This window comes from Lynx rufus, unplaced genomic scaffold (assembly GCF_022079265.1).
Source record: "Lynx rufus isolate CCGP_SWC_20201006 ecotype Redwood Valley unplaced genomic scaffold, mLynRuf1.p SCAF_29, whole genome shotgun sequence".
Lineage (NCBI taxonomy): Eukaryota > Metazoa > Chordata > Mammalia > Carnivora > Felidae > Lynx > Lynx rufus.
Genome location: NW_025814844.1, coordinates 8,278,653 through 8,298,341, shown reverse-complemented (window position 1 = coordinate 8,298,341; position 19,689 = coordinate 8,278,653). Strand labels below are relative to the sequence as shown.

The 19,689-nt window shown below is 37.9% G+C and overlaps 1 protein-coding gene across 6 annotated transcripts in view; it reads left to right on the top strand.

Annotated features, from left to right (window-relative positions):
* Positions 1 to 19,689, top strand: part of ARHGAP28 (Rho GTPase activating protein 28) — a 197,163-nt gene that overhangs the window by 158,971 nt on the left and 18,503 nt on the right. For all 6 annotated transcript variants that reach the window (XM_047090292.1, XM_047090294.1, XM_047090293.1 and 3 more), the window contains 4 exons: positions 2,231 to 2,393; positions 8,945 to 9,027; positions 11,628 to 11,825; positions 12,173 to 12,286. In XM_047090292.1, coding sequence (XP_046946248.1) covers positions 2,231 to 2,393; positions 8,945 to 9,027; positions 11,628 to 11,825; positions 12,173 to 12,286 — 558 coding nt within the window. The remainder of the gene's footprint in view (positions 1 to 2,230; positions 2,394 to 8,944; positions 9,028 to 11,627; positions 11,826 to 12,172; positions 12,287 to 19,689) is intronic.

Below are 19,689 nucleotides of genomic sequence, written 5' to 3'. Positions count from 1 at the left end.
CTCTCAGGCATTTCTTCAGTGCCACCTCTTCTTTCTGTCTTCTGGCTGCTTATCCAGGTTAGTCCTCCATTTTCCAGAAATGGTGCCATGGCCCAGTAGTTAATCTCCTTGCTTCTAGTCCATTCCCCCCAGTCAGCACCAAGCTCTATTCTCCTCCAAATCACTTTCCCATCTGGTTGTCAGAAAAGATAAATCTCACCTTGTTGTTCTCTTGCTCGGACATGTTCCTTGTTGCCTCATGGCCCATGGAATAAAGTTCAGTCCCCTGAGGGTCGGCTCTGGATTGCCCCCCAGCCTCAACTCTCTCTCTCTCCTCCTTGCCCGTGATGCTTCAGCAACACTGAACTAATTGGAGTTCCCCAAACACAGTGGGTCTCCTTGCATGTGAACCACGACTAGAGCGCTTTCTGCTGTCTTGGAGTATCCTTCTGTTTCTTCTTCCCCTGACAAGCTCCTCAGACTCGAGAGCTGGCCTGAGAAGAGTTAGATTCTCCTCTTTCATGGTTGCAGTGCATCTAGTATGTGCTCTGAGTTACATCGTGAACTCACAAGACAGTCCCATTCACTGGACCACAAGATGCCCAAAGGCAGAGAATGGATCTCATGCATCCTCCTCTTACCAGAGCCCAGTCTATTCTCTACTTCTTTTATTCTAGGAAAGCCTTTATATGTATGCTTCAGTGCTTTACAGAGTGTATTTATCAGCAAAACATTGCTTTATTTGCTCTATTATTCCTATTAGATTGAGAGCTTCTCAAGGACAAGAAAAAAAATCTCCTCTTGCTGTCATTAGTAAGGGCTAGAGGGTGGCTTGGAATCATGTCTGTCTCTGTAAGGAATGTGTCCTGCCAGAGTGTCCCCAGTGTTGCAGGCTTGGGGAACGATGAGAGCATTAGTGTCTGGGCTGGTTAATGAGCAGCAACTTGGTTGGGAAAGGTCGGATGCGCAGACTGACTCTGACTGTGTGTGACTCAAAGCACTCAGTAAATAAAGCAGAGGCCTCAAAGAAACTGAGGGTTTTCAAAATTCTCTCTTTGGAGTAGTGTCAGTTGGGGAACTGACCACAACTACCTAGTATTAATAGGCAAACTCTGTATGTAGTTCAAGGGGGTTAGTAGGATATGAGTTGGGCTTTGAAAAAGAATCGTGGAGAATGGTGGCACTGATAATCAAATGAATCATAAGAAAAATGTATAACCCAACTAAAACTTAGGGAGGCTTAGTAATTTTTTTAAAGTACTTACACAGTGTTCCAAACCTTATGAAGGATTGGGCAAGCATGCAAACATGTGGAAGACATGGCTTAAAACTTCACTGTAACTGCTCCAGGATGATGTCATTGATTTGCATGTTGCAGTGAGGTCAGAGTTCCTTTATTGGGATATTTTTTGTTCTGCATGAGAACTAGTTGAGAGGCATACATTCTTGTTCTAATTTAGAAGTAGATGACAAGGATGGCAGAAAGAAGAGATTATGACAAAAAAAAGGGTAGTGAAGGCTTTGTCAAATCAGTGCATTTATCCTGTGGGGATAGGTGATATTCTGCCAAAACCACAGAAACAAAAAACTTGAGAGAGAGAGAGAGTGAGAGACTGTACGTGCACACATGTGTGCATGGGGGAGGGACAGAGAGAGAGGGAGAGAGAGAATCCCAAGCAGGCCCTATACTGTCAGCACAGAGCCCGACATGGGGTTCTGTCTCACAAACCATGAGATCATGACCTGAGCTGAAATCAAGAGCCAGATGCTTCATCGACTGAGCCACCCAAGGGTCCCAAGATTAACCTTATTCTTTTCTTTTTTTTAAATGTTTATTTATTTCTAGGAGAGAGAGAGCGAGCAAGTGGAGGAAGGGAAGAGAGAGACACACACACACAGAATTCAAAGCAGACTTCAGGCTCTGAGCTGTTAGCACAGAGCCTGACGCAGGGCTCAAAACCACAAACCACGAGATCATGACCTGAGCCAAAGTTGGGTGCTTAACCGACTGAGCCACCCGGGCGCCCCATATTAACATTATTCTTAAAAGGTTTTAGAAGAATTCATTCAGAAATAGCTATTTCAGTTCATTAATTATGTTGAAAAAGTAAGGCTTTGGAGATGTTGGCTTTTCAATCTGTTTACAAAAATAATTTATGTAATGACAGTTTTTATAAGGGAAAAAGGGGGTCAGGTGGTAAAAAAAAAAAAAAAAACGCCTTGAATGTTGACTGTTTTTCTTGATTTTCAGCAATACCGTGAAGAACTGGATGCCAAGTTTAATTCTGATAAATTTAAATGGGACAGAATGTGCCATAGAGAAGCTGCAGTAATGTTGAAAGCATTTTTCAGAGAACTACCCACCTCTCTCTTCCCCGTGGAATATATACCTGCCTTCATCACTCTAATGGAAAGTAGGTAGAAGAAGTTAAGTGTGAATGGACTGACATATCAGGTCAATAAAGTGCCACAGAGCAGAAGAAAAATGCATAATCACATGTGGTCGTAAATGTACAGATTTGCTATTTCCTGGAAGTGCTTAGTGAAGTATTGAGTTCGATGGTAGACAATCATCTCTTTTCATATTTATATATTAAGTTTGGTAGATAAAAGTTAGAGGGTTTGTAATTGTTAAAAGAGAAGATGTTGAAAGTCAGGCTCTTGAGATTTGAATTCGTGCTCAGCCATCTGTTAGCCATGTAATCAACCTTTCTCAGCTTCATTGCTGTACCTACAAATTACGTATAATAATTGCTTGTCAGGGTTGATATGGTTATTGAATGAAGACATCTAGAATTGTGCCTCATGTGTAATAGTCCTTCCAAATATAGAAGGTCTCTCCTTTCTTTAAATCTGAAGTCCTGGGTTTGATGATGTGTAACACACAACATAGGCTACACAGAAGATGTTTTGTCTCTGAAAATTACAATATCACTATAGTGTTTTTGAAAATTACAGTCCCCTAGATTAGGCCTTAAGTGAGGAACTTGGATAAAAGCATGGAAACTGGAAAGTGTGTGTTGTATTTGGCAGTGAGGGAATAATTTGGCATGGTTTCAGCCTCAGGGTTGACTATTATAGAGATGTGACAAAAGAGAAATTTAGGAAAGTAGAATGGGGCTACATGATGGGGGCTTTGCCTGCTAACCTGAGGAACTCGGGGGTCACAAGCCTAACTGTGTACAAACCTTAAATAAATGGCAATTCCACATGGACAGAAAACACCAGGGACAAACAGAAAGGACACACCCCATATAAAGAGGTTGGCCACTGCTCAACTCCAGATAATGGTTACCATGCGGGAGTGAGAGCCAAAATCCACACTTTAATGGGGAAACTGTTAATTTGAAAATATCAGCCACAGATTCAAATGTGAAAACACTGTGTGAGCCTAACAAATGATATCTATATCTGCCAGTTTACAGCTTTCTGCAGGTTTACCAGAAGTATAAAATCCTTAAAACCACCAGAAAGAAAATAATGGCCAGGTTCTAATTTTTATGGCAAAACTTGTCCTAAATATTAATAGGTTCTAAGTCTGTAAAAATTTTAACTAAACCAGATTCATAATATAATCCTTTGGGTCTTCATAGAAGAGAATATGATAGGCAAGGCAGGTTTTTTTCTTAAGCTTTAATTCACATGCCATCTGTGACCAGTATCTCTTTTCTTCGTATGAGGTAGTGTTTTGTTTTATGAGAGAAACTCTCAAAGAGCTTCATTCTTTTTGTGTTTCAGATACTGTGTTTTGTCAGTTGTAGAGTTTCTAGTTGGTGCTTTTTTTAAATTGAATTATAGTTAATACACAGTGTTATATTAGTTTCAGGTATACAGTGTAATTATTCAATAATTCCATACATTTTTCAGCACTCATCATGATAAGTGTACTCTTAATCCCCTTTATATTTTTCATCCCTTCCCTGCCCACCCCCCTCTGGCAACCACCAGTTTATTTTCTATATATATATATTTTTTTTTAATTTTTTTTTTCAACGTTTATTTATTTTTGGGACAGAGAGAGACAGAGCATGAACGGGGGAGGGGCAGAGAGAGAGGGAGACACAGAATCGGAAACAGGCTCCAGGCTCTGAGCCATCAGCCCAGAGCCTGACGCGGGGCTCGAACTCATGGACCGCGAGATCGTGACCTGGCTGAAGTCAGACGCTTAACCGACTGCGCCACCCAGGCGCCCCTATTTTCTATATTTAAGAGTCTGGTTTTTTGTTTGTCTCTCTTTCTGTGTTCATTTGTTTAGTTTCTTAAATTGCACATGAGTAAAATTATGTGACCCTTTTTTTCTCTGACTTATTTCACTTAGTATTATATCCTGTAGATCCATCCATGTTGTTGCAAATGGCAAGATTTTGTTTTTTTTATGGCTGAATAATATTCCATTGTATGTATAATACATACACACATGGTATACATCGAATGTGTATATACACATACATGCACACATCACAGATGTGTTTTTTTTATTTTATTTTATTTTATTTTTCACACCACATCTTCTTTATCCATTCATCCATCAGTGGATGCTGGGGTTGCTTCCCTGTCTTGGCTGTTGTAAATAATGCTGCAATAAACATAGGGTGCATATATCTTTTCGAATTAGTGTTTTTATTTTTATTAGTTGAATACTGGAATTATTGGATCATATGGTATTTACCTTTTCAATTTTTTTAGGACCCTTCATGCTGTTTTCCACAGTGCCTGTACCAGTTTGCATTCCCATCAATAGTGCACGAGGGTCCATTTTCCTCCACATCCTTGCTAACACTTGTAATTTCTTGTGTTTTTTATTTTAGTCATTCTGACAGGTGTAGGGTGATATCGCATTGTGGTTTTGATCTTCCATTTCCCTGATGATTACTGATGTTGAGCATCTTTTCACGTGTCTGTTGGCCATTTTTATGTCTGTTCAGGTCCTCTGCCCATTTTTTAAATCAGATTATTTGGGGTTTTGGGGGGTTGGGTTATATAAGTTCTTTATATATTTTGAATACTAACCCCTTATCATATATACCATTTGTAAATATCTTCTCCCACTCAGTTGGTTGCCTTTTTGTTTTGTTGATGATTTTCTTCACTATGCAGAAGTATTTTATTTTGGTGTGGTCCCAATAGTTTAATATTGCTCTTTTTCCCTTGCCTGTGGAGATATATCTAGAAAAGTGTTTCTATGGCTGATGTTAAGAGATTACTGCCTGTGCTTTCTTCTAGAATTTTTATGGATTCAGGTCTCACATTTAGGTCTTTAATCCATTTTGAGTTCATTTTTGTGTATAGTATAAGGCAGGGGTCTAGTTTCATTCTTTTTATGTGACTGTCCAGTTATCCCAGCACCATTTGTTGAAGAGATTATCTTTTCCTCATTGGATATTTTTGCCTCTTTTGTCATATTCTTGCCTCCTTTTTAAGTATTTTCTTTTTTTTTTTAATGTTTATTTTTGAAGGAGAGAGATACAGATAGTGAGTAAAGGAGGGGCAGAGAGAGAAGGAAACACAGAATCCAAAGCAGGCTCCAGGCTCTGAGCTGTCAGCACAGAGCCCAACTCAGGGCTTGAACCCACGAACTGTGAGATCATGACCTGAGCCGAAGTCAGACACTCAACCGATTGAGCCACCCAGGCGCCCCTAAGTATTTTCTATTTATTTGCTGAGATGGCCTATCTTTTCATTCATTATCAGAATACTTTCCTTCACATCACTGAACATAGTTATGATAGATGCTTCGGAATCCTTGTCTGCTAATCCCCACAGATGTGGGTCATCTCAAGGTTGGTCTCTGTTGATTGTCTTTTCCCTTGAGAATGCACCACTCTTGCATGTCAAGTAAATTTAAACTGTATCCTGAACAGTGTAAATATTGTGTTTTGGAGGCTCTGTGTTCCATAATTTCCCCAAAGAGTGAGGTTTGGAGTTCTGTTATGGTTTTTGTCATTTGTTTGTTTGTATTTAAGCCAACCATTTATTTCGACCCAAATTGAACTCAAATTGCCAGTGGTCTTTTGGAAGCAGCTCAACCATCAGTCTAGTTATTTAATCCTTACCTGTGCTACTCCATACATTCTTGGTTTAGGTCAGCCAGGACTTTATGCCAGAATCAGGGCCTTTGCCCATAATTTCCCAGTGGTTGTAGGCATCTTGAATCCTGTCTTTTAGCTGTTGAGGACAGAAAGACTGGAATTTTCTTTTGGAGCTTTAGCTACCTCATGCAATACTGACTATAGCCTGACCTCAGACTAAAAGCTAGAGAAGTGGGAAACTCTCCCTGTGCCATTCTCTAATTCCAGGTGTCCAGTCTTCTGAATCTGCCTGCTTTTATTAATTCTCCACTGCCTTAGGGAGTTGTTTTTTGTATTTTGTCCAGCGTTTATAGTTCCCTTCAGGAGGATTGGTCAGGAAGGAGCTTACTCAGCCATACAGAAGCAAGAGTTCCTCCCTTCAGTTTATAAGCCCCCCCAAAATAGGATTTTTTGCATAGTTTGCTCTCCTGGAAAATGGGCTGCAGAAGTATTATCTTTACTTTAATCTGTCATGTATATACTAAATAATTTCGTTAAAACAAAGTGGTGCCACAGAGGATTTTATTGTGTTTGTGGCTTCTTGGTATTATAAAATTATGCCAGATCTGGTCAGAGAATCCTATTAAGAAAGGTATACAAATACACTAGTTTCTGTAGCATCATTGTTCCCCATCTGACCGCAGCCAGTACACCTCATTGAAGGGAGAAAATCTGGAAAATATCCTGAAAAGGTTCACAGAGGAGTCCACGTTTCTTTGTATGACTTTGAAAGTGAAAAATACTATGTTGCAGTGATTGATTTGATAGCAGCCGACCCCACAGGAAGCCCAGAGTTCTGGACTCCTACCAGCAGGGAAAATGGCCTTTTTGCTACCTTAGTGTAAGTTCTAGTTATAACGAGATTTTCTGAAGGAAGAAATTCTGGATACGTGTGTTTAAGCTGCCATTCTTTATTCTCTAAAATGGGGTTTGGAGAATGTAATCGTTGAGTGTAATTGCTTTCTCTTCCCAAACTCAGCCCCAAAATTGTCCACAAAATTAAAACACTAATAGTTCATCCATCAAGTGTTAGATGCTTTTATGAAAAGTTTAATAACTTCCTGGGAAAATAATCCTAACCAGGGTGCAGTAAATGAATTAACTACAAAACGGTTAACCACGAATGGTGTAGGGGCAAGTTACCTAAATAAAATGAAAATAGATTATTTGCCAGTTTACAGAGTTTTAGTCTTAAAAGTATTTTCATAATTGCTCTGAAATTAGTAGAAATACAGAACCTGCAGCTACATTTGTTGCTCCCCCAGCCAGCCAAAGAACACTTTTGGTTGCATGAGAAGATTAGCCTGCAGTTTATGCATTAAAATAATGCCTTATGTGTCCCTCAGTGCTTTATACTGAGATATGCTCCTGATAGTTCCTATTAATCAGGTAAACTCACATCAGTGTACATTGGCCATTTTCAAAAATATCCTGAACCTGTGTCATTCTTGTTTACAAGTTTTACATAAATTTCCAAAAATCCACATGGGGATTATGCCAAGAGAATGATACAGCCCTATAATAATGTTCCCAACTGTTTGTCTGTTACATGATTATATACATTAGTCATCTACTGCTAACTAGGATGTGCACCATCTCCTGTAACCCAGTAGCTTGTCACAAGAGTGTTTCCACTGCTGTAAAGCTAAGTAGCTTTACAGGCAGTTGACTACCTTTTATCCACTGAATATAAATAGATTTTCCTTCAACTTGAAAACTCTCCAGGGATGCTAGAACATAATGCTTCCCTTCAGGAACTCCCCACCAAGAGACCATTGTGAAGAGAATACAGAGAGACAAAGAAAAGCCTAGAATGCTCTGATATGCTCTACATTTTCAGCACAGCTGGTTGTGGATTATCCAGTTGTGGATGGAATCCCTAAAATTCTTTCCCTAAAATGGGGAAAAAAGCCAGCTTTGAGAATACTCAAGTATGAATGCCAGCCCTCTGGCGCCATCTTCTGTCATTATCCAGGAATAAAATACTCAAGAATCTCTGGAGATCCAACTGTAGATCTAGAATAAGTGTCATTAATCATAATAAAAAGAACGGACACATACAGAGGTAACTATGTACAGGCATTGATGCAAACGCTATACATACTCACTCATTTAGTCTTTGTAACAACCAAGTGAGGTAGGTATGACTACTCCCATTTTACAGATGGTAAAATAGTAGCAATGAGGGCTTAAATAGCCTGCCCAAGGTCATTCAGTAACTAAGTAGTAGATGCAGGATTTGAACCTGGTTCTAGAATCTGTGCTCCTAATAATTATACTTTGCTGCCTCATCATGTGGAAACAAGATTTACTTTCTGTTGACTTGAGCTTTTAAACCTTCTGTTTATGGGGCGCCTGGGTGGCGCAGTCAGTTAAGCGTCCGACATCAGCCAGGTCACGATCTCACGGTCCATGAGTTCGAGCCCCGCGTCGGGCTCTGGGCTGATGGCTCAGAGCCTGGAGCCTGTTTCCGATTCTGTGTCTCCCTCTCTCTCTGCCCCTCCCCCGTTCATGCTCTGTCTCTCTCTGTCCCAAAAATAAATAAAAAACGTTGAAAAAAAAATTAAAAAAAAAAAAAAACCTTCTGTTTATAGCATACAAGTAAAGCAGGGCCACTGGAAGTACTTTGAAAAGGGAAATGTTATACAAATCTAGAATTATTTTGAGGCTCTCACTGGCCACCTGTCTCTACAGTGGCATCATGGGATGTGAAAAAGGAGTTGATAGACTGAGGCTCTTGTCTACGTTAACAAATTTACATTGTTGGGCACAAAACCTGAGTCTTTACCACTGAAAGCTGTCAGGAGCCCTCCTGTGCCACCAGATGTTAGGAAGAAATGCTGTCAGAATGCTTCAGTGTTGTTCAAAATGTGTGGTTATTTCTGTTTTCTTGTTAGGAGGGCCTCCCATCAAAGTACAGTTTCAAGCTTTACACCTCATGGTCATGGCACTGCCTGATGCCAACAGGGACACAGCTCAGGTATGTGGTATCAACCTCATGGTCTGTGATTGGCCCTTCTTAGAGAAAATGGTTCAAATGGAAAAATGGAACCCAAGATGACAACTGACTAAGCCAGCTCAGCACACTGCCAACCTATAATTGTCTTTGCGCGTTCCCACTGGTGTTCTCCTGAGGAAGGCAGGAAAGAATGTAAATCCTGGAATCTTCTTTGAACATTTCAGTTCTATTCATTCAACCCATTAAGAGGTACTGAGTATCTGTCTAGTGCCCGGCACCAGGCTAGGGTTAGCAGGAGGAGAAGCACGTAATGTTGGAAGTAAATGAGACCATTATGTAAGCTGCAGAATATAAAACTTTATAAGCTGCTCACTCCAGTCTAGTGGCAAAAGATCCAAGGAGTGTACTCATGGAGGAAATTTGAAATCACTGATTTAAATGAAATTTGTAAAATGTTTGGGTCTTAAAGTTTACAAAAATAATTTAATTAAAGAATCCTAAGATCTTGGAATTTTGGAAATCACCCGATAGGGTCTCCTCATTTTACAGATTAGGAAAATTAGACTCAGAAAAATAATGTCTCCATTAATATATAATAGAACATGTAATCGAATCATACTCCATTATTCTCCCGAATATTCTTTGCTTTATTTCAGATTTATTTCTTTGCTGTATGTTGGCAAAAATCAAAAGGTCCTCTTGTTATTTTGTAATGATTCTGTATGCAGTGGGAAATTTGTTATAAGTACAACAGGTGTTTGGAATCTTTGAAATGAAATTGAGTTAAGATGAGCTGGAAAGAGCCCGTAATTTTGAGGCCAGTAAACATAACGCTTGAAAACAAAGGTGATTCTTTCTGCTGCCTCTTATCAGACATTTCAATTTGGTGAGGACCTTTCCTCCTACCTAATAAAAATATCTAGGTCAATTATAATGTATGTCAATTATATCATATCCTCAGCCCAAGGATGGGAATTGGATATGACATAAGAATGTCTGTGTCTAATGTAATTCAATAATTTTTCAAAAGCTGGAAATTTATTAGCTTGTTTTTGGGGTTTGTGTTCAACAATGTTCTTTTATATATAAAGGGAAAAAAGGATGCATCTGCTATTAGATATTTTGTTCAGAAATAAGTAATTCGATACTTTTCTAACAAGATCCTCAAAAACATCATGGGACTGGTGAAGAGGTTACACACACACACACACACACACACACACACACACACACACAAATTTTTTCCCACTCTACAGTGTGACTAGATCTAGGATTGAAGCTGGTGTGGTAGAGGTCAAGAGCTCTGACTCAAGAATTAGATTTCCTCAGGTCAAATCCTGGCTTTGCCACTTACTTAATTCACACTGGGTGAAGCTACTTTAATTTTTTCATTAGCTTCCTCACCTGTCAAACAGAATTAATAATAGTACCCACTTCACAGGGTTTGTAATGATGACAAAGTCAGTGATATATATGAAGTATTAAGAATAATGCTTGGCTCACAATAAACCCTCAAATTAATGTTAACTATTAATTACTAGTATGTGCTACCCATTTTCTCATTAAGAATACTACAGCAGATTCAAACTTGAAAAACTAAAGAATATCTTTTATTCTCTTTTCTTTCTTTTTTAAAGATTTCAGCCCTCTTGGTGAATTTCAGACGGTTCTGATAAGTATCTGTACTTTGGTGGCTTAGCCAAACTTTAAGCTTTCTCAAATCTCCCCCTCGCTCTCTCTCCCTCTCTCTCTCTTTTTAAATGCCAAGAACAACTTCATGTAAGCATTTCCCTTTGGTCTGCTGAAGATTTGAAAACTGAAAAGCATGAAAAAATGACCCCCAGAAAGTAAAATTTTTTAATTTTTCAATTGAGTTTACATTTGGACTGACTAATGAGATACACATTTTTTTTTAATGGGTTTTCCTTTCCCAAGGAAACAGTAAGTAGTTTTCAATGACAATGCTTTAAATTAAGGTGTTTTTAGGGGTTCCGGGTGGCTCAGTCGGTTAAGCATCCAACTTCGCTTGGGCTCAGGTCATGATCTCACAGTTCATGGGTTTGAGCCCCACATCGGGCTCTGTGCTGACAGCTCAGAGCCTGAAGCCTGCTTCAGATTCTGTGTCTCCCTCTCTCTCTGCCCCTCCCCTGCTCATTCTCTCTCACTGCCTCTCAAAAATAAATAAACATTAATTTTTATTTTAATTAAGGTGTTTTTAAGGATTCCTTTTCTTCCTTCATAACAAAACTTCACTTCAAGTTTATTTGAATTGCAGTGTTTCCTCTTCCCGGTTTTACTACATAACTTTAATATTTGTCAACCTCATTTTGGATAAAGAAAATAAAACAATGTAAACTTTTACTTATAGAGACTCCAATATAATAAACTCTATAAAAATGGAATACTTTCATGAAGCAGACAATTGAATGAACAGTTCACATATCTCATTAGCACTTTTAAGTAATAAAGGGGACAGCATTACACATTTAGTCATGCTATACAGCCATGCTGTAGTTCTGACAGTTTTCTAGAGGGCACCATGAACGGGTATAGAAATGAATGACAGCACCTAGTGGTGCTTTTTGATAATCTACAATAGTGTGACTGCCGTTTCTTGCTAGGCCCTCATGACATTCTTCAATAAAGTGATTGCCAACGAATCAAAAAACCGAATGAGTGTATGGAACATTTCTACTGTAATGGCACCAAACCTTTTCTTCAGTCGAAGCAAACATTCTGATTATGAAGAACTACAGTTAGCAAACACTGCAGCCCACATCATCCGCCTAATGCTTAAATACCAAAAGATTCTGTGGAAGGTGAGTAACGGTGTGATGTCTGTGATGTTTTCTTTGGAAGTCCACCAGCACCCAGGAAATGTAAAGACTCCACAAGCGAGCGATACCCTTAGTCACAGGAGGAAATATGAGAAGATCATCCCAGGCTGCCTGTGGCATCTTTGTAAATACTTTCATGACTGTTCCTGAATATGTTTCCCCTCTTAGACAGGAGTGCTTCTCATTTTCTCTAAAATGTAAAGACAAATGCCAGTCTGTTTCCAGGATACTGAGTGGCCAGAAGGAGTTACCATAACTGAAGATGGAGTCTGCCGGGGAGTTTTAATCCAAACACTTTCCTTTCGATTCAAGTAGTGTTTCTTCTCCAGGTTCCATCTTTCCTAATCATGCAAGTCAGAAGAATGAACGAAGCTACGATGCTGTTAAAGAAGCAGCTCCCAAGTGTCAGAAAGCTGCTGAGGAGGAAGACCATAGAACGAGAGGTAATGGCAAGAAACTAAGGGCGCAAATGTTGTTACTGCCCAGGTTTTTATTCCTCAAAGCATAACACAAAGTAGCTTGTAATTTATAACCAAAATATTCTCACAAAATATCAGTCTTGTGACCATAAACATTATGGAAATGGTGTTCATAACAGAGTATTGTGGTCTTTCCATTTTGTTGAAATATGTGCTTCTGGTTTAAGTTCTTGAAATAGGTCTATCTGGAAGATTATTTAATACTCTGTGAAGTACTTAAGTCTAAAATGGTTCTCACAAAAGATAAAAGTCAACCTTTTAGTCCCGTGTGAACTAGAATTAGGGCATTCCAGTATCTAGTATGTCTAAAAAATAGAGAACGATTTCTCTAGTGATTGGATAATAAAAGAATATTTAGTCTTCAAGATTAGTCTTTAATCTTCATTGCATTTCAAAGAATTTTTGCTTTAGCATAGTTTGTGTAACAAATAAACAACTGTATTGAGATACAATCCTCATATCATACAGTTTTTTATTTACAGTGTAAAATTCAATAGTTTTTAGTATATTCACAGATATGTGAAATCATCAATGCAGTCAACCTTAGAACATTTCATCACATGGAAAAAAATACCATACCCTTTGGCTATCATCGCCCTAGGCACACCTCTACCATTTCCTCCTGCCAGTCCTAAGCAACAGCTTATCCACTTTCTGTCTCTATACAGTTCCCTATTTGGGACTTTTAATGAATTAAGTCATATAATATGTGGTCTTCTGTGACTGGTATATTTTCTTTAGCATTATATTTCATGGTTCATCCATGAACCATGGCCAAACAGTATTCCATTATATGGATTTCCACATATCTTTTTATCCATTCATTTATTGATGGACACTTGGGTTGATTATACTGTTTGCTTATTATGAATAATGCTGCTACAAACATTTTTAAGTTTATATGTGGACATATGTTTTTACTTCTCTTGGGTGTATGCTGGGTAATAAAGCAACTCTATGTTGAGTCATCTGAGGAACTGCCAGACTGTTTTCCAAAGCAACTGCCCCATTTTTACATTTTGACCAGTAGTGTGTGAGGATTTAGATTTTTCCATATCTTCACAAAAACTTATTATCAGAAAGTTTTATTCTAGCCATCCTAGTGGCATAGAGTGGTACCTCATTGTGGTTTTGATTTTCATTTCCCTGAAAACTAATGATGTTGAGCGTCTTTTCATGTGCCTGTTGGCCATTTGTGGATCTTCCTTGGAGAAGTCTATTTAGCTTCTTCCCCAATTTTTGATTCGGTTGTCCTTTTACTATTAAGTTGTAGGGGTTCTTCATATATTCTAGATACAAGTCCCTTATCAGATGTATGATTGGAAAATATTATTTCCCCTTCCATGGGTTGTCTTCTCAATTTCTTGTTTGTGTCCCTTGATGCACAAAGGTTTTTAGTCATGATGAAGTATAATTTATCTACTATTTCTTTTGATGGTCATGTTTTTGTTGTCATATCAAACAATCCTTTGTCAAATCTAAGGTCATGAAGATTTGAACTCTTTGTGTTCTTCCAGGAATTTTCTAGTTTTAGTTTTCACATTTACATCTTTCTTCCATTTTGAGTTATTTGTAGTATGAAGTAGGAGTATACAAGTTCTTTCTTTTGCATGTAGCTATCCAGTATCTCAGCATCTTTTGTTAAAAAGACGAATCTTTCCCCCAACAAATGGTCTTGACCATTTGAAAATTGACCATAGATGTAGTAGTTATTTCCAGACTCTTACTTCTGTTACATTTATCTATATGTCTCTCCTTATGCCAACAACACACTGTTTTGATTACTGTAGCTTTGTTTTAAGATTTGAAATTGAAAATTAAGAGTTCCAACTTTTTCTTTTAAATAACTTTTGTTATTTGGGGTCCCCTAATTTCCATATCAGGTTTAGGATCAGTTTTCTCATTTCTGGAAGAAAAAAACAACAGTAGTTGGGATTTTGATAGAGATTCATTGAATATGTAGATCGATTTGAGAAATATTGCCATCTTAATAATATTACATTTTCCAGCCCATGAAAATGGGTTATCTTTCCATTTATTAGGTTTTCTATAATTTATTTTAACAATGTTTTATGGTTTTCGATATATAAGTCTTACACTTTCTGGATTACATTTATTCCTAAGTATTTTATTCTTTTTGGTACTATTGCAAATGGAATTGTTTTCTTTTTCTGTTTTTAATGTTTATTTATTTTTGAGAGAGAGAGAGACAGAGCATGAGCAGGGGAGGGGCAGAGAGAGAAGGAGACACAGAATCTGCAGCAGGCTCCAGTCTCTGAGCTGTCAGCATAGAGCCCAATGCCGGGCTTGAACCCACAAACCGCGAGATCATGACCTGAGCCGAAGTCGGACACTTAACTGAGCCACCGAGGTGTCCTTGGCATTGTTTTTCTTAATTTCATTTTAGGATGGCTAATTGTTTGTGTATGGAAATACAACTGATATTTGTATATTGATCTTGTATTCTGCAGTTTTGCTAAACTCATTTACTGGCTCTAAAAGTTTGGTTTTATGTCTATTAATTCTTTAGGATTTCTACATATAAGGTCATGTTATCTGTGAATAGAGATAATTTTCCTTCTTTCTTCTCAGTCTTTGTGCCTTTTATTTTTCTTGCTTAATTATCCCGGCTAGAACTCCAGTAGAATATTAAATAAGAAGACAAGAGCAGAGATCATTGTTTTTTTTCTGATCTTAAGGGGAAAGCCCAGTCTTTCATCATTAAGTATGATGTTGTATGTGGGTTTTTCATAGATTGCCTTTATTGGTTTGAGAAAATTCCATTCTTTTTTTTTCTTACATTTTTAAAATTCAATTTATGTAGTTTAAAAAACAAAAACAAAAAACAGTTCACCCATTTCTCCTTCTTGTACCCCATTCCCCACCTCAGCAACTACCAGTCCATTCTCTGTATCTATGAACTAGAGATTCCAAATGTAAGAGAGATCATACAGTATTTGTCTTTCTCTGTCTGACTTATCTCACTTAGCATGATGCCCTCAAAATCTTGCCATTTGTGGTAACATGGATGGGCTTCAAGAAAACTCTGTTCTTAATTTGTTGGGTGTTTTTACCATCAAAAGGTGTTTGATTTTGTCAAATGCTTCTTCTTCATCTGTTGAGATGATCATTGGGTTTTTTCTCTTCATTCTATTAATATGATGTATTACACTTACTGGTTTTCATTTATTGAACTAATCCTGCATTCTTGGGATAAATCCTACTTGGTCAAGGTATACAGTCCTTTTAATATGCTACTAGACAGGTTGCTTGAGGATTTTTACATCAACATTCATAAGGGATCTTGATCTATAGTTTTAATTTCTTGTCATGTCTTTGTCTGACTTTGGTATCAGGGAAATACTAGCCTTTAGAATGAGTTAGGAAGTGCTCCATCTTCTATTTTTTTTAATTTTTAAAAAATATTTATTTAAAAAAATTTAATGTTTATTTTTGAGAAAGAAAGAGACAGAGCACAAGCGGGGGAAGGGCAGAGAGAGAGGGAGACACAGAATCTGAAGCAGGCTCCAGGCTCTGAGCTGTCAGCACAGAGCCCAATGCAGGGCTTGAACTCACGAACCAGATCATGACCTGAGCTGAAGTTGGATGCTGAACCAACCAAGCCAGCCAGGCACACCCCATGATGTTTATTTATTTTTAAGAGAGAGAGAGACAGATACAGAGAAAGAGCACGAGCAGGGGAGGGGCAGAGAGAGGGAGACACAGAATCCGAAGCAGGCTCCAGGCTCTGAGCTATCAGCACAGAGCCCAATGCAGGGCTTGAACTCACGAACCAGATCATGACCTGAGCTGAAGTTGGATGCTGAACCAACTGAGCCAGCCAGGCACACCCCATGATGTTTATTTATTTTTAAGGGAGAGAGAGACAGACAGATACAGAGAAAGAGCACGAGCAGGGGAGAGGCAGAGACAGGGAGACACAGAATCCGAAGCAGGCTCCAGGCTCTGAGCTGTCAGCACAGAGCCCATAGTGGGGCTTGAACTCACAAGCTGTGAGATCATGACCTGAGCCGAAGTCAGACGTTTAACCAAGTGAGCCACCCAGGCACCCCCTCCCGCCCCCCCCCTTCTGTTTTTTAGAAGGGTTTAAGAATGAATGATTGGTGTTACAGTAGAACCTACCAGTGAAAACATCTGGTCCTGGACTTTTCTTTGTAGGAATTTTTTTGAGTACTGACTCAATCTTTTTACTTGGCTATAACTCTATTCAGATTTACTATTTCTTCTTGAGCCAGTATTGAGAGTTTGTGTGTTTCTAGGATTTTGTCTATTTCATCCACATTATCTAATTTGTTGGCATATAATTTATTAGCATCTAAGTTGTTCATGGTGTTCCCTTATAATTCTTTTTATTTCTCTAAAGTTGGTGGTAATGTCCCTGCTTATATGCTGGAGTAATAATTTGAATCTTCATTCTTTTTTACACCATCAGTCTAGCTAAAGGGTTGTCCATTTTATTGATTTTTTTTAAGGGTCAGCTTTTGTTCCATTGATTTTCTTGTTTTTCTATTCTCTATTCCTTATTAAAATTCTGATCTTTATTATTTATTTTCTTAAGCTTGTTTGAGTTTAGTTGTCCTTTTTCTTTAGTTTCTTACTATAGAAAGTTAGATTATTGACTTGAGCTCTTTCTTTTTCAGTGTAGACATTTACATCTATAAATATTCCTCTGAGAACTACTCTCGTTCTATCCAATATGTTTTGGTATATTGTGTATCATTTTTGTCCATCTCAAAGTACTTTCTAATTTTCCTTTGACCCATTCATTATTTAAGAGTACGGTATAGTTTCCACACGTTTGTGAATTTCCTAGATTACCTTCTGTTACTGAATTCTAATTTAATTCCATTGTGGGTGGAGAATATACTTTATATTAATTTGGTAGTTTTAAATTCACTGAGATTTATGGCCTGAAAAACATTTTGTCTATCCTGAAAACTGTTCTATGTGTACTTTAGAAAAACAGATTCTGCTGTTGCTAGTGTTCTATAGATGTCTGTTATGTCTAGATGAAGGTTTCTGTTTTCTTTCTGATCTTCTGCCTAGTTCTTCTGTTATTGAAAGTGAGGTATTGAAGTCTCTAGCTGTTGCAGAACTATTTATCCTTTCAATTCTTTGTGGGGTTTTTTTTGCTGTATGTTTTATATGATTTTTGTTCCACAATTCCTCCATTACTGCCTTCATTTGTGTATAAGTGTTTCCTAATATACTACTTAAACTATTTTACTATATATTTTTGTTGAAAGAAACAATTATTTCTTCTACTACACATTTTTGAATTATCTCCTGAGTGGTTGCCTTGGGAATTACAAGTACCATTTTAATTTGTAGCAATCTAGTTCATATTAATTTCACCTTCAATTCAATAGTATATAAATACTCTCCCTAGAGACCTCTATATCTCCTACATTATGCTGCTTTTGCCGCAAGTTGCATGTTTACAAATTGTGTGCCCATCAACACAGATTTATAATTATTGCTTTATGCACTTTTCTTTTAAATTAGATAGAAAAAAATCGGAGTTTTTAAAAATACATTAATGCTTCCTTTTATATTTACCTACCTAGTTTTCTTTACTGGTGTTCTTTATTTCTTCACACGGATTCAAGTTACTATCTAGTGTTCCTTAATCTCAGCCTGAAGGACTGATTATCTTAACATTTCTTTTAGGGCAGTACTACTAGGAATGCTTTTATTTATCTTTGAATGTCTTAATTTCTTCTTCATTTTTTGATTGTTTAGTTTTTATTTAATAATCATAAACTTAACTTTGTAAATCAGCTGGACTTAGAGGGGGATAAGGAAAATATGGAAGCTAAAGAACTGTGTCAAGAGCACAAAGATCATAGGCTGTTTTAAACAGATGGGGTTAAGGGGTGCTCTTCTGAGCTACAGAAGGAATGGTCTGGTGGTTCAGACAAAACATAAGTCAGATTTATTAGATGTGCCTATAGTCAACAGTGGTGATGATTTTGCTGGTGTTGCCATTCCTGGACCCACAGTGCTCTGGGACTTCCACAGAGTTCATGCCCTCTTCCACCTTATGCTTGCCACTCAGTCTTCATGGTGCGGATGAAAAACTGGGAGCCCTTTGTGTTGGGTCCAGCATTTGCCATGGACAGGATGCCAGGACCAGTGTGCTTCAGGATAAAATTCTCATCATCAAATTTCTCCCCATAGGTAGACTTGCTGACAGTGCCATTATGGCACGGGAAGCCACCACGCTGGCACATAAATCCCAAAATAATCTGTGAAAGCTGGAACCTTTGTAACCTGATCTTTTCTCCCCAGTGCTCAGAGCATGAAAGTTTTCTGTTGAATTTGGAACAGCTCAAAGGAAAAACATTGCAACATCAATATTAAAGAACATGGAGGGGTTGACCATGGGTGGGCAACACAGGCAGCTCTCGGGGGATGGCATCTAGAAGGCCTCTTCTTAATTTTTAAGTATTGTTTTGCCAGAGAAAATATTGCTTGACAGCTTTTTTTTTTCTTTCAGCACTTTGAGTGTGTTATCCCATTGTCTTCTGACTTTCGTGATTTTTGCTGGGAAATCACTGTTAATCTTACTGAAAATCTCTTGTGTGTATTGAGCTGCTTTTCCCTTGCTGCTTTCAAGGTTCTTTGTCTTTTGGCAATTTGATGATGATGTATTTTCCTGTGGATCTCTTTGCATTTATCCAATTTGGAGTTTGTTGAGCTTTTTGAATCGATAGATGAATGTCTATCAGCAAATTTGGGGAGTTTTCAGCCATTATTATTTCAAATATTCTCTGCTCCTTTTCTTCTTCTGGGACTCTTAATTATGTATGTGTTGGTGCACTTCATGGTGGATGTTATCCTATAATTCTTCTTAGGTTTTGTTTATTTTTTTCATTTTTAGTTCCTGTTCCACAGACTGGATAGTGTCAATGGACGTATCTTCAGATTTACTGATTTTTTACTTCTGCATCCTTAAATCTGCTGTTGAGCTCCTCTAGTGGATATTTTATTTCAGTTGGACTTTTCAGTCCAGAATTTCCATTTGATTCCTTATTTATAATTTCTGTTTGTTTTTTGATATTCCCAATCTGGTGAGATATGGTTCTCATGGTTCCTTTCGTTCTTTAAACATGGTTTCCGTTAGTTCTTTGAACATATTTAAAATATCTGATTTAAAGGCTCTTTCTAGCAAGTCTATTGTCTGGGTTTCCTAAAGGAGTTTCTTTTGAAACTTTTGGAACTCCTTTTTTCCTGTCTGTGGGCCACGTTTTCTTGATGTTTTTTGTCTGTCTCATAATTTTTTTGTTGCAGAATGGACATTTTAAATATTATAATGTGGCAACTCTGGAAATAAGATTCTCCCC